Source organism: Embiotoca jacksoni, unplaced genomic scaffold (assembly GCF_022577435.1).
Source record: "Embiotoca jacksoni isolate LCO1_2020_lvr unplaced genomic scaffold, fEmbJac1.0.p SCAF_24, whole genome shotgun sequence".
In the NCBI taxonomy this organism is placed as follows: domain Eukaryota; kingdom Metazoa; phylum Chordata; class Actinopteri; family Embiotocidae; genus Embiotoca; species Embiotoca jacksoni.
The window spans coordinates 3,151,340-3,166,577 of NW_027185375.1; the positions used below are offsets into that span (position 1 = coordinate 3,151,340).

The following is a 15,238-nucleotide window of genomic DNA, read 5'->3' on the forward strand; positions in this document are numbered from 1 at the left end:
CAGTGTGTTTCTAAACTGATCAACTGATCGGTCGAGGCAGATGGCTCCGCCCACCTCTGAGTCTGGTTATGTCGGAGGTTTCTTCCTGTTAAGGGAGTTTTTTCTTCCCTCTGTTGGAGGTTTTTCTCCCTTAAAGAGGAGTTTTTTTCCCTCCTAGCTTATGTGGGAATTGTTGAATTGTTGAATTTCTCTGTATGATATTGTAACGTCTTGTTGTAAGGACTTTAATGTGTTAAGTGCCATGAAATAACCTATGTTGTGACTTGGCGCTATATAAATAAAGTTGAATTGAATCAAACTAAATTATTCTGATTCAAAAAGTTATTTATCGTTAATTTCTTTGTCCGTGTCATTACATATATTATAGGTTTGACTGTGATCACAGTTCGACTGAATATCTGATGTAATTTAAACAAGTTCCCTGATGCATTTTTACTTACAAGAAATTTGCCTGAAAAAAATATACAAAATATGAGAAAATATAAGTTCCACAAAAGTCAAGAAAACGCTCAAGACTTCAAATAATATGTGTCGTGTGAACTAGTAATCCCAGAATGTGTTAATGTAACAAGCAACTTGATGTGAAGATATGAAGGGTTCACACAGATGTGCAAATGGCAAGGCCTTATGACAATGTGACGTGTCGTGTCCATGGAGAGATTCTGTGAGTGGGAGCTTGAGGGATTTGTTGATGAGACCAGGTGCAGCCAGGAAGAAACTGTTCTTGATGGATGACGACGATGGTGTGAGAAGTTATTCCAGTGTCCGGGAGAAGTGCAGGTCCTGGATGAATGGCAGACTGTCGGACAACAGCAGCACTCAGGGTGTCTCAGACATTGAAAAAGCTCACGTTGAGCTGAAAAAAATGATTATTATGTCAAAGACATCCTTTTACGGTATAGGGAGACTGGAGCTACTTGTCACACTTTTCACTCTCTCTTATATATTTTGGGATCCATAAATCAAAACGTTATAAATTATATGCCAAATGAAGGAGGGAAGTCTCTGTCATATTTTGTGTATTCATCACATTTTAAGATCTTACTTCAGAACAGAGTTATAGGTAGTCAAATAGCTAATGTGCACTTGTGTCAATTTGCCCCATCAGTGGGTAAATTGTCACACTATGTGGGGAAAGATGTTACACTGATATCGCAAGAAATAAACCTATGACAAATACAAATTCAAGATTTGTTTTTTTTAACAACAGCAAATCTGAACTAAATCAGCTGGAGGAAAATCTCAAACAACCTTTAAACAGAACCATATCTGACTATGAGGATGTCAGGTGGTGTGCTGCCATTTTCTGTTTTTCTTTTAGAATTTCTTATAAATTAACTAATTCCAGTGTTGTGAAAAACAGTTAATTTGCATTGCTGACTGCTCCAAGAGTATCTATCTATCTATCTATCTATCTATCTATCTATCTATCTATCTATCTATCTATCTATCTACCTACCTACCTACCTAACTTGTAGTGTTCAGTTTAGTCAATTTGCACATTCCTACAATAAGGTTTTAAAGTTATGTGTAGTCAATGATGAGATAAAAAAAAAAGAGCATTTAAACTTGAATCAGGAATCCAATTTAAAATGTCTGTGACAGATGCAGAGCGTCGAGTTCATTAACCAGTTGAGTAATTATGCACTGCCCCCTTACGTCACACATTTGTAGGCGCATCCATACACGTCATCACGCGGCGTAATCTTTCACGCATGCGCAAGAGTGTGCAGCTGACGAATTTCAAACCGGACGGCGGGTAGTTGAAGCTCGCAAGAAAGAAAAAAAAGAAGAAGCACAACAAAGGTTTACTGTCGAGGAAAAAGTTATCCACTATTATCAAGAAAAATGACCAGCACATTGAAAGGAATTACACTCAAGGGAAGCGCGGAGTTGGTGGCTGACTTTTTCTGTGAGTATTCGCGTTTATTTCTTCTTTCGGCACCCCGTTTTTGAACGACTTCGACACGCAGACATTGGAGCGCTTAATGCGCTACTAGGCCCGTGTGTCGTGGAGCTCCAGTAATAAAGACATTATATGAAAAATAATGACACCTTGATGACACCTCGGTGTGTTATATATGCCGAATTCACCAGAAGACTATAACGTTTCGGTCGATATTTTTTTTGTTCGCAGTCTCCCGAGTTGTATCTTTTATTAGCGTGGCTTCATTTCTACATGGTGAGTTTGTGGACCAGGTTTGGTTACTTACTGTCGATTGAGACTGCGTTTATAATAGGTAGGTAGGTATTTACTTTATTAATCCCCGAGGGGAAATTTGTTTCGCTACAGCAGCATACACACAGAAGCAATAAGACAATAATAGAAACAATAGAATAAAAATAATAGAATAATATAATAATAGAAAAGCAATAAAATAGCAGTAAATAGCAGTAAAAAATATAAATATAAAATGCACAGTATATACAGTACATTATATATCTATATATATTATATACAACAAACCAAGAAACACAGTCAACATATATATATATGTATATATATAGATATATACAGTACAGTATATATCTATATATATATAATATACAAACAAACCAAGGAGTCTTTTAGAGAAAGTGCTCCGCTGTCCCTGCAGCAGGTGGTGGAGAGGGTGGACAGGATTATCCAATACGGATAATAGTTTGTTCAGCGTCCTCCTCTCCACCACCTTTTCCAGGCTGTCCAGTTTGTAAATACTAAACGGAAAAGGAGCCGCAACGATGCTGCGTTTGTTTGAACTCCTTGCTGAATTATCCTCCACTTTAAAACTAAAAACAGCATACCAGACAACAGAAAACGGGCACTGTTCATGATAAGTTTATATTTATCTGCTCGTGTTAACAACTCTTTCTTTTTTAATCACACCCCGGGATGCACGTATTTGCGCGGTTATTGCTGTATACAGTGTAATCAAATTGATTTCTGGATACAATATCTTTTCAGTCACTCTCATACTTTTTTATAAGTGGCTGTTTTTTTTTTTTTTTTAATCTTCTCATTCCTACTTTCCCCGTCCCTGTGCCGTAGTGACATCAGATGCGTTTGTATGTTTGTGTCCATCCTTTTTAAAAAAAAATCGATCTCCCTTTGTGTCCTCTCAGCTCCTCGACCGACTCATTTTGCCTTTGATAAACAAAGTTCTGTCTGCTCTATACCATTCAATTTCCTTTTTTTTTTCTCTCCCGCAGCATTCGGCATCAACAGCATCCTGTACCAGCGGGGCATCTATCCCCCGGAGACGTTCGCCAAAGTCACACACTACGACATGAGCCTTCAAGTGTCCACCGACTCCAAGCTGAAGAACTACATGACCGACGTGGTGTCTCAGCTCAAAGGTGCTACCTTTTAGCAGTGCGCGTTCGGGGCTTCCTGAAGCTTCGCAGGGTTTGTACTTGGAAGGTGACACGAAGGAGAAAGAAAAGGGATTCGAACCGAATGAGTTGTCTCGCTGGAGTTCGCCGAAATGTAAATAAAGGACGGTTGCGTCCTCGCCCTTCCGCGGTTTAAGGACGCTTGTTTTGTGCCTTTAAGACGGGACATGCGCTGCTGTGGAATTTCAGAGCAGATAATTATCTTCACTGTTACTGACACCGAATTAGCCTGTCACAATTATCATGTAATCGGCTCAACGTCGACTAAGTTTCCGCGGTTGTGACAGCCCTAACGCCATATTTAGAGTTAGAAATGTGTTCATTTATCATTAAACTCGACTTTAATAGCCATGATTTTTCATATATATAAGAATGACCGGACCATATCTCCTTCATGACAAAGCCATTCGAAGACAAAAATCACTATTCAGATGCAGGGTTGTAGTGACATTCGCTGTCTGCACCATGATCAGCGTTATTCTGCTACAATTATTGACATAAATTCTTTCATCGGAACAATAATTCAATATTATAAATAATATATAAATATTGTGCCTTCAACATAACACTTTGCGTTATTCGTTAACGTGCTAAAAATGTTCTATCTGTGTCTACGAAGTGTTCAAAGATAGTGGGAAAAACCGGGCGTTGCAATTTTCATTGCTCAAGGTGATGCCTTCACATTGCTCCTTTTGTTCAAAATCCAAAGATATTCGGTTTAATTGAAAATGAATGTGACGAAGCAATACACTGGACTAATAATTGTCAGAATAGTTGCCAGTTAATAATCTGTCACTGACCAAATCCGCTCCTTCTTTCAGCTCCGCTTGCGACACGAACTTCACTTTCATTTCAGACGAGATCAGTTGATGCAACTTTTCATTTCGAGCTGTGCCTATCTAAGCAATGAAGCTGTTAATTTCATAATTTTACAAAATTATTCAGAATTCTACTAAAAAAAAAAAAAAAAAAAATACTGTTATAGCTTCAAAATGTGTAAGAAAGTGACCCGGCAAGGTGTAAGCTCAAACTGAACTGTTCTATTGTATGTTTTATTCTCTTTTGTTGATTTATTTTGTGTGTAGACTATTTTCCCGTCATCCGACTATCAAGCGGTTTTTTAAAGGAACAGGCAACGACGCTCCCCGACGTGTTTGTTTTTGTTTTTTGTTAACTCCACTTTCCTCAGATAGTGAAAAGGAACCGTTCCGACTGTTCTCTGTGTTGCAGAGTGGCTGTTCGAGTGCACGGTGCAGAAGCTGGTGTTGGTGATCACGTGTCTGGAAACCAACGAGGTGCTGGAGAGATGGCAGTTTGACGTAGAGTGCGACAAGTCGGCCAAGGCGAGCAGGTCGGGTCCCGTGCTCCCCGTTAGCCCTGTGAATGTCTGAGAACGACGACGACAGGTTTTTTTCGCGTTTTACAATGACGACCCGTTCCTTCGGATTCGGGGCATTCGGATCCCCGTCTGTGTTGGGGCTCGGCCGGTTCATTTAGTCTCGGTCCGGTCAGGTCCCAGCGGGTCGCGCGCTGGTCAGTTAAGTCCTTTTAACTCGTTGTGTCGTTCGTGACACCAGTTTGAGATGACTTGTGCTTTGAGACATCAATACTATCTTAGAAGATCGTAAAATGTGGTCATAAAGGGAGGCGCACGGGCAACATCAATGCTCAGGTAGGCTGTTGCATTCAAAGCATGATTTAGTGGTATTAAGTGGCACCAAAGTGTACCCAGAAAAACACACTCCTCACCAATACATCACTACCGCCAGCCTGGGCTGTCGACCACAGGCCGTATATAAAAGTGGACTCGGCTTCCGGGTCCAAAAAAATAAAGCCCGTGCAATAGCGCCTTAAGCTGCAATAATACCGCGTGCTGCCAGAGGTTGGCTCTAAAAAGCCTGCGGCTCCATAGACTCCCATTCAACTCGTCTCATGAGATTAAAAAAAAAAAAGTCAATACATTTTTTTTATTTCCACAAGTTATTTCGGTGTTGCTAGTTAAAGTCGCTCTTTGTGGTCCATCTGAGAAATAATCCTGCCATTTAATTACGTTTTCATAAGGAACTACAAACCGAGAGCCAGAAGACAAACTGTTGAATTTGTTTTGGGGGTATTTTGATGTCTTAAAGAATAGAGAATAGTGCCGGTCTTGTCCTAAACATCCGCAAAGAAGACATTTGGTGGGACGACTTCTTACCACAGAACCAAATTCGTTGATTTTTATTGAGGATAAATTAAGGATGGAAGGCAGCCAACTTTAACGGAACAAACTTGTGCTCCCCAGTGCTCCCAGAGAGAAGTCCATCAAGACCATTCAGGATGAGATCCGCTCTGTCATCAGACAGATTACAGCCACAGTTACTTTCTTGCCTCTGCTGGAGACGCCTTGTGAGTAACCTGTGTGTTTTGTCTACGTTCCAGACCTTTTTTTTTTTTTTTAAACGAGCTTAAATTTGTTCAGTTCTGGATTAGGATCCAGGAGATCAGTGTGTAAAACTGGCAGTTCATGAATCAGTTCTACCCCTGACCTTTGCCCCCCCCCCCCCCCCTCAACTCCAGGTGCATTTGACCTCCTGGTTTACACCGACAAAGACCTGGTGGTTCCAGACAAGTGGGAGGAGTCCGGGCCGAAAATTATCAACCAATCAGAAGAGGTGCGCCTACGTTCCTTCACCACCTCCATCCACAAGGTGAACAGCATGGTGGCCTACAAGAGGACCGACTCAGTTTAAACCTTTGTTCCGTCCACACCGGTGTAAATATTCCTCACAGTGAAAAAACTCGTCTTTAGCGTCTGTCTTTCCCTCAAGTCATCAACTTCTGTTTTAGAAGATAGTGGTTTATATGTTTTAAAAGATGTCGTAAATAAACCAATTTGTTTTCTCCTTTCTTGTTGTGGTCGTACTGCTTTTGACCAGAAGGCGGCAGTGCAGCCTAAAGCTCACCGAGTGACAGGTTGGCTGATGTGAAGACGTTGCAGTACACACGGTATATTATAGGAAGGATACACGGAAGACAGAAAGTAAGCGTTATTCTCCGATGGGACATACCATTTATTTGGCTCACAGCGTTCTGTTCAGTGGTGTCGACAGGTTGCAGATGTGGAACACCTTCATATCGGTACTCTTGTCAGCAAATGACATTCCATCAGCTGCAGGAGACACCCACAAAGTCTGTTATCTTAAAAAAAACACAGCTCTGGTGTAATGCCCTCTCATGCAAGAAAAGCAAATAGACGAACCATAGACCCAAGCAGTGAGGGAATAATAGATCTGTTAAGAAGCACAGAGGTCGGGCCGCAGGCACATGTATTACAGCCCCGGAGACTTATTCAAAGTACAAAACACAACCGCAGATACAAACGAGCTTTCTGAGCATGTGCGTTCTACAAAAGTGCTTTAGTTAAGACGAGGCGGTCGCGCCCGCTTGGTGCCGTTAACACAAAGCGCCCTCAGAGGCGCCTGTTGCTGTGCGTACTGCAGTTAACGTGTAACAGCGGGAGGTGACCAGGATGACCGTGAAAGTAAACGACCTTTATCGTCACGAAACCTTCGATCTTCTCATTCTCCAACTGGAAACAAAACAAAACGTGGCCGGTGGGAGAACCCTCGTTTTAATGCACTGCTCTTACACAACCGCGGTCTCGTTCCGTTATCCTGTAAAAAGCCATTTTGCTGCTTGCCACCGAGCGGATTCACTCAATCACCGGACGATCTGTTCATTGTATTTTTTTTGTTCTGCGAGACTTGTTGAGAAAGCACCTGCTGCATTGCTGCGCACAGCAGCGGGTCCCAGTCCGGTTTGGTTTGTGACCCCCTCATCACCCGGGTATCGCCACTGTGCCGCTTCAGAGTGCCAAAAACTGGTTTAGACTCATAATCTCCCACACTCATTTTCTTCATCTGATATTTAGTGATTTTTTTTAAATTGTAATTTGGTCAATTTTAAACCATTTCATTTACAAAAAGACCCTGAACGGCTCACATTTTAGAAATTTGACTTCTTTCATTAAAATAGGGCTTTGCTGAAGAAAAAAAAAAAAAAAAGCTCCTCGAAGCCAGGTAATGTTAGACAAAAACAATGTTCCTCAAAGCTGGTTATAAAAAAAAAAATCTGTTTGTTTTTACAAGGTTACAGAAAAGCTTGAATTGGTGCTGCGATCGCATCGAAAGAAATTCTAATGATACTCATTCCTAATGTGGGCGTGCTGAGAGCAGTTTTACTGAGGAGTGACTGTTCCCTCCCTGATCATTTAATTTATGGAGAACTGCATTTTACAAGACAAAAGCAAAAAATATTAGTCAAAAGTAAAAAAAAATATATATATATATATTTTTTTTTTTTAAGCTTTTTTGCTTTTTTTTAAGCTTTTTTGCTTTTTTTATATACATATATGAGCATATACATATATATATGTATATATATATATATATATATATATATATGTATATAAAACTCAACAGATTTTTTTTGAAGGTCTTTAATCATCTGGTGGCGGTGACTTCACCAGAACTGCATTATACTCCGATCAGTGGACAGCAGTGATTCCTGCTACATGCGACTGACTTAAAGAAAAATCATACTCCAGCACAAAAAAAAAGTTCGCACGCCCACATTAGCAGATATTTCCTTTTAGTCTAAACTTTTTCACATTTTATCCAGCGTTAACTCATTACCAGCACAGGTGCACTAAGTGTCTCCCTGTAATGAGAGGCGTCCTCCGATTTATCTTCGCCGATTTGTTTTTTGTTTTTTTTTTAGATTTAATCGCAACCTATTTTCCATGCGTAGATTTTGGGGCGCCAAATGACGATCTCCCATCCGGCAGATTATATGTGACGTCGTGTGAAAACACATCCATTTCACGTCCTCGTCCCGCTCTCGGTCGTAATGTCGTTTATCAGATTCCTAAATGCTTTCTTGTGTTTTGCTTCCTATTAAGAGTTCTGTCCAGCCTTTTTTTGTTGTTGTTTATTGTCTATCGTTTCGTAGCGACACAAGAATTTGGTTTTTGTAGATACCTTCGGTTTGAATTTTTAGAAACGCAAAGATGCTCTTTTCCATTTCGTACAGTTCGGCTCTGAGAAAAGAATCCGCTCTGTTCGCGGGCGAGCATTTTAAACCGATATTCAACACTTTAACTTCAGGATCTGACGGTTCTCTTTTTGGAAAAGGTAAATATAATCGCGTGTGGGGAAATCTTTAAAGGAGATGGATGGAACTGTTTAGATCTTGCCCTTATTTTTTTTTTTTACTACCAATGTTAATTCGCTGCGGAGTTCTTGTTTTTGCGATCCATATATATACACATTCAGAGTATATGTAGTTTGATTTTAGGTGGTTTAACGTGCAGGTTTTAATGTTGGAAAGGGACTTTGTGGAATTTTGAGTCAAGCAAATCTGAAGACGCGTCTAGTGACAGTTGCGACTTGGCGGAGCTGTTCGAAAATGCTGCACTCCTTTTACCTCGGACGTCAGAGCTGAGAATCACATCACCCTCAAGCTGACCGCGTTCCAGTACAAGTAGGAAAAACAGGTCCGCCGATCTTAGCAATACCGGTTGACTGCAACACGTGCTGTACTTGGCGCATGCAAACACTGCAGCACTGTAGACTATGACTGATGGAAATACGTGAGCGTGTGAACCCTTTTTTTTCCATTTTGAGTGCGCTTTCAATAACTTGCCAGCACGCAGGATACGTTTAGTTATTTTATGTAGAGGGAACTTTTTGCCAAATTACATTGTACAATCAAGATTAACAGTGGAAACAAACTGCTCTGAATGTGGTTAAAGATTTAGCGGCATCTAGTGGGGAGGTTGCATCAGCTCGGCCCTACTCTATTCGACTTCCTTTTTTTTTAAATTTATTTTTTAATTAAAATTGTACCTGTTACCTGGTATCAGATACTATTTTCTGTAACACCTCCATTGAGGGTCCAAGCAAGCTGAGCAGATAATGAAAAATGATGTGAAAACACCGCAGACGAACGACTGGTCAGAGAGACACAATCACTACGTCATTGCTTGACTGCACATGCGCCAACGTCATTCAGCCAAGCTGCATTACTTTTATTCATTGGATGACTTAAGCAATGACGTCGAAGATGATGTCGCTGCAGGTTCATGCGATGTCGCCAGAGCAACGTCACTACTTGAAGGGGTACCGTTTTCATTGGAAAACGAAATCCAGAAAAGTACCCTGATAACAAAAGCAATTCGAGTTGAATGGCGGTGAAACTGTGGCTTAATCAAATTTACTTGTGAGCGTTGTAAATGACCCTCTCCCGAGCCAGCGTTTAGTTTGTCCCCTCTAGGCTACTGTAGAAACGTTGTGATGCAATATTGGTGTGCTCCGTGGAAGAGGACCGGCTCCTAAAGTACATATGAAGGGTGTATACCAAGGTAACAAAAACAAAACGATTCTTAGTTTCAGTTGAAATCCAAATCTAATGAACACTGATTAAAAAAAACAGAATTATGAATATAATATTCCATATCTGCCAATAAGTCCCCCAAAATCCTACACAGTGAACCTTTAAGTAATGTATATTCACCGCCCCAAAAAGTCAAACTTACAGAAATACAAATCACGTGTGGTGGCAGAGAACGTGTTGGAGATAGATGACGTCCTCATTGAACTCTTGTTGGTTGTTTTTTTTAAGTTAATTGTATTTCATGTTCTGTTGACGTGACATGAAATGGATGAATCACAACGCTGTCAGGTCAGACTGCCCTCCATTTAGCAAAAAAAATGTGAGATCATCATTCCGTTCATAAAAACTCTGATGTAAACAGCCATTTGTCGGGGAAAGGTGTTGTAGGTGCAGAGAGATGTGGATGAATAAAAAATAGGCTCATTATTTTAATTGTGGATTGGTCCTATTTTATCACAAGGCAGTGGAAACATCTAAACCCATTTCCATTTGAAATTGCAGGTCTAGTCTTTGGCTCTTTTACATTTGAAGAAAAAAAAAAAAAAAAAAAATCTAAATTTCAGATAACACAATACAGTACATTTCCAAACGTCATCTGAAAGAGTTGTTCCTAAAGAAAAGTCCTTCCAAAAAAAAGCAGAGTTTGGATTATTTTAAGTATGAAAACTACATTTCCTCGAAATAATTCTGTGATCTTGACAAAAGGATGACCTTACAATATAGAGACTCTAATAAATATATAAAACAAAAATAAATATGCAATAGTTAAGACAATGAGTGAAAAATATGTACGAAAGACAAACCCATGTAGTGTGTGTGCTGTGAATATTTAACAAGCTTATTGTGTCACTATGTGAAGTACTGTATAAAGTGAGTAAAATATCGCAATCCCACTGAAACGGTGCTGATCTCTACGGATCTGTGTGTAACCTTTCAGAGCTCGCCTGTATTCACTACCTGTGATAGATAGTGAAGGTGAGACTTCAAGATGAAAGCCACTCTGTGCAAAAATTAAAAAAAAATAAAAAAAAATGGCTATGGTAATAAATATAGCTTAGTGCTGACTGTTCTTATCTCTGGTGGGTGACAGAAATAAAATGAATGACGAGAGAGAGGTCTTTTCAAACTTTGATGAAATGAGCATGACCTCTGACCCAATGATTTCTTGTTGCGGGCACAACACGTCACTCCCTCCTGTTTGTTGCGGGAGTTGGCAGTTTAACAGTTAAATTAAGATAACGCACAAATGTGTTAAAACGTTTTTGTATTGAGGGATGTTTAAACTTGGGCCTTGTCTTTGTAGTTTTGTTTGTTCTTTTATGATACGTACTCACCGAAATTATTCAGACCTGGGGAAAATGACAAAATTGCTTCAACGGCGTCTGGGTAGTCTGCTGACATACCTGACTGCTCCTCCCTTGTTCCATTGTAAATTCTTAGCCATGCTCGTTGCTCATTGGACGGCAATGCGGGGAAGTCAGTCCACCGCCTTCGTCCGGATTGAAACATCTGAGCATGTGCGTGATGGATTGCCATGAGATGTGTACATTCATGGTTCCCAGAGGATGAATTAAATAATCCTCTGATTCTCCATGGAGCAATAATTTGGTTAATGACTATACTATACTCTGTACTTTGTTTTGTGCGCTAATTTTCCATCTTTATCACGCTAAAATGCTCAACGAAGATATTGAGGATGGGACTATTGCAAACCAGAAATTAGGATGTTAGCATTGTCCTTGTGAGCGTGTTTGCATGCATCATGGCACATTCCCAGATCTGAGCAACTCCTTGCTTGGTGAATACCCGATTATTACAAATAGGAAGGATGGACAAACCAATGAAACCTGACCGCGGGACCTGAATCTGCTTCAAGACTGCTAAAGGCATCATACCTTTAACTATCAGACAAAATCTCACGTTTCGTTAGACCACCATCTTTTCGGGTAAGGAAAGTACATTTTTTTTTTATGTCACTCAGTGCACACAGCATGTTATTTGTCCATTCTGGATATCATGTTCATGAAATATGGTGAGACCTGGTTGGATAGGGAAAACCCAGGAAATTTGTGTTAGTTGAAAGCCAAAGTGGCGTTAGGATCACACCAAGCCGTTGCCCAGCCCCTTCTCGCACTCCTCGGCCAGGCGCTTCCAATGACGCCGGTTTTTCTGACATCCTTCCAGCAATGGGGAGCAAAACTCTGACATGCCAGCCAAGGTCTGTGACAGGGAAATAATAGGATGAACTGAATGCAGTATGCCTTTTATGTTATTCGTCAGGTACGCTTGTGTGCAGAAACCTCCTTACCTCATATAACTGAATGCAAATGGCATCAATGAAGGACACCTGCATACTGGGTATCTTATCTCTTTTCTCACGATTCATCAGGTCCTTAAGTTAAAGGACAGAAAAAAAAATGACACGTTAACTACATATCTGTTGTGAGGTTCTGTTGTAATGACCTCACTCTACCTTGCTCTATATTCATAAAACTAAATTGAATTATATATATTTTTTTCATCTATCATTAACCAATTGTATTAGTTCTAAACATTGACAGATTCTACAGAAAGCTCAAACTATGTAAACATTTACAATTTCAGAATTATTAAACAAATTTAGCTGTAAGCAATGCAGCAAGTTTGAAAATGATTCCCTCTGATTCTACTCGACAACAGGGCTGTCGCTTTTTATTTGAAATTTGCTGTTCGAATCTAATTGTTGGAAAAAGTGACAGCTGTACTTGACAGTCTGGAGGCAGAATTTTTGACTATTTATTTTGCTTTCTGCAGAGACCACGCAAGAACATATTTAAGTAATAAAGCCAAATAAATCCATGCTTAGTTTTGTTTTTGTAACCAGTGAGAGACACACCAAACTGGAAATGTGCTTTAAATGATCAAAACTAGTCTGTGTAACACTGCTAATATAAGATTTAGTATTCAATTCAAAATCAAAAATTATAGATTGTTATTATAGTGTGGTGTAAGAAAGAAGAAAAAAGTCTCAATTCTGGTTGAAGAGTCAGTAACAAATACCTGAATTTGGAGTCTAAATAACCCAAAGGGGATCCATAATTGTATATCCAACATGCTATTAAAATAGAAAATAATATACCTTAAGTGATTAAACAACACGAAAAGATACAGTTGAGTATCATCAACAATAAATTGATAAATAATGAATTGCAGTGTTGTCTGATTTGAGGAGGAAGCACATTTAGATTAAAGGCTAGAGGACCAAAAACAGACCCCTGAGGCACACCACAGCGTATGCTGTACTTCTTAAAGGAGGATCTGTCCCATACCAGGCAAAATAACCCCTTGAGTGATAAGCAGTACTTACAATCGGCTCAATATTCAACTCTTGCCTCTCCTTATCCCCCTGCTCAAAGAACTCAGTGGCCACCAGCTCCGCAATCTGCATCAGAGAGAAGAGGCCAAATACTTTGTATGGAATCTTTAACCAAAAGCAGACATGTTGATCTAAAATTCTATGAGGTTTTAGTTCATAAAAGACAAATATTATAACAACAAAGAGCACTTTACATACAAGGACAAAGGCAAAGTATTTCAAAGTAAGTTTTCATATTTTTTTCAGTCAACATCACTATTAAATTCTCAGTTTAATTTGGACGCAGCTCCATCTCAGGTGGGTGTATGACATTTGAGCTATGCAAATCATAATGTTGCTCCAAGTTTAACTTGGAACTCTGGCGTATGTGGTAGTTTAGATTGATATGGAGGCATTTTAATGAACATTAAAGGCCGAGTATGGATACCAGGTTGAGAAATCCCACCATGGAGATGACAAAATGCTTCTCCTGCTGCTGCAGTAAACATTTTCAAACTGTAGTATTGAGGAAGTGACTTGGAAAGAACAAACTAGACTGAGAACACATACAAATACGGCACGTGTGACAGCTTGAAGGAAAAAGGAAACGCGTAAAAACAAATGCATGGCAGAAGCAACAAGAAGTCCGCCAAAAGAGACACGCTACGTTAACGGACTCTGTCAGTTTACAGGGAGGTAAATGAGATCTGACTGCAGCCTCAGGCTCCAATCAGTATCATACCCTGTGTGTATGTGTGTGTTGGAGCCATCTGCAGCTCTTGATTGAGTCAGTAATCAAGCCTCACTACTCTGGCGCTGCAGAGGGACTTAGCCGGAGAGAGAGCTTATTATAGCTAACTAAAACCAACATTAAGCAGGAGGCAAATGTTAACCACTGAAGCAGCTTTGTCTTTATTTACTAAACCTCTTTTTGGTCGAAACAACAAATCTTCACTCAGCAGAGCAAGTTAACTCCCAAGTTAAAATAGCTGTAGTTGTCCAGGAGTGCTTTATTATTCTTCCAACAACAGCCACGAAGACCTGCCACTGCATTTATGAAAGTATTTCCAACTGTTGGTTTTGTAGGATGCTTACACACACTCACGCCAAGTGTTCAAAGTCAGTATGTTCTCAAATAGACCAAAGACAACATGTCCAGTGTTGAAACGGAGAAATGTTATTATTTTATGTAAAATAAATGCTTATTTTGAATTTGATGACAGCACCACGTCTCAACAAAGTTGGGACATGGACTTCAAAAGACTGGAAAAGATGTGTAAAGCTAAAAAAAAAAAAAAAAAACACCTGGTCGAAGGTCTCACAACTAATTAGGTTACCTGGCAACTGACCAGTAACATGATTGAGTAGAAAAAGAGAGTTTCAGAGAGGCAGAGTCTCTCAGCAGTGAAGATGGGGAGAGGTTCACCACTCTGTGAAAGACTGTGTGGGAAAATAGTGCAACAATTTAAAAAATAATGTTTCATCATCTATGGTTCATAATATCATTAAAAGATGTAGAGAATCTGGATAAATCTGTGTACACAAGGGACAAGGCTGAAAAACAATATTGGATGGTGGCGATCTTCAGGGCCTCAGGCAGCACTGCATTAAAAAAAAAAAGACCTACTCTTTAGTGAAAATCATTGCCTGGACTAAGAAAAACCTAAATAATTTGTGTGAACACAGTCCACATCCAAATCCACAAATGCAGGCTAAAACTCGACCATGCAATGGAGAAACCATCAATAAACATGATCCAGAAACACTGCAGCCTTCTCTGGGCCTTGAAATTCTTTTTTGGAAATCATGGACGTCCTCCAGGTTAAAGCGCTCAGTTAAAAAGCCAGCATATGTGACGTTTAGGGATGCATTAGTGAACATAGCAGGGGTAGCTTGCACATCTGGGAAGGCACCATTAATGCTGAATGATATGTAGCAACATATGCTGCCACCCAAACAACGTCCCTTTCAGTGCAGGTGCTAAACTGGCCTGCCTGCAGTTTCCAATTTAAAAAGAGGTGAACATTTCCTTTGGCTTTGTCAGTATGTGGAAACATTGAATAGTGCTTTAACCATCCGCAATTATTCAACCTTCCA

General features: G+C 39.9%; 2 protein-coding genes across 3 annotated transcripts in view; one reads left to right on the forward strand and one right to left on the reverse strand.

Moving 5' to 3' along the window:
• The first annotated feature begins 1,744 nt into the window (after positions 1-1,744).
• Positions 1,745-6,257, forward strand: mad2l1 (MAD2 mitotic arrest deficient-like 1 (yeast)). The gene is made up of 5 exons (XM_069159094.1): positions 1,745-1,912; positions 3,190-3,336; positions 4,603-4,723; positions 5,657-5,760; positions 5,932-6,257. The coding sequence occupies exons 1-5, from the start codon at positions 1,849-1,851 to the stop codon at positions 6,102-6,104; spliced, it is 609 nt and encodes a 202-aa protein (XP_069015195.1). The 5' UTR covers positions 1,745-1,848; the 3' UTR covers positions 6,105-6,257.
• A 1,849-nt stretch (positions 6,258-8,106) lies between these two features.
• The window catches only part of pde5ab (phosphodiesterase 5A, cGMP-specific, b), a 61,027-nt gene continuing 53,895 nt past the window's right edge, over positions 8,107-15,238 (reverse strand). For both annotated transcript variants that reach the window (XM_069159114.1, XM_069159113.1), the window contains exons 20-22: positions 13,154-13,228; positions 12,116-12,199; positions 8,107-12,027 (exon numbers count right to left, since the gene is read on the reverse strand). In XM_069159114.1, coding sequence (XP_069015215.1) covers positions 11,908-12,027; positions 12,116-12,199; positions 13,154-13,228 — 279 coding nt within the window. In that variant the 3' untranslated portion in view covers positions 8,107-11,907. The remainder of the gene's footprint in view (positions 12,028-12,115; positions 12,200-13,153; positions 13,229-15,238) is intronic.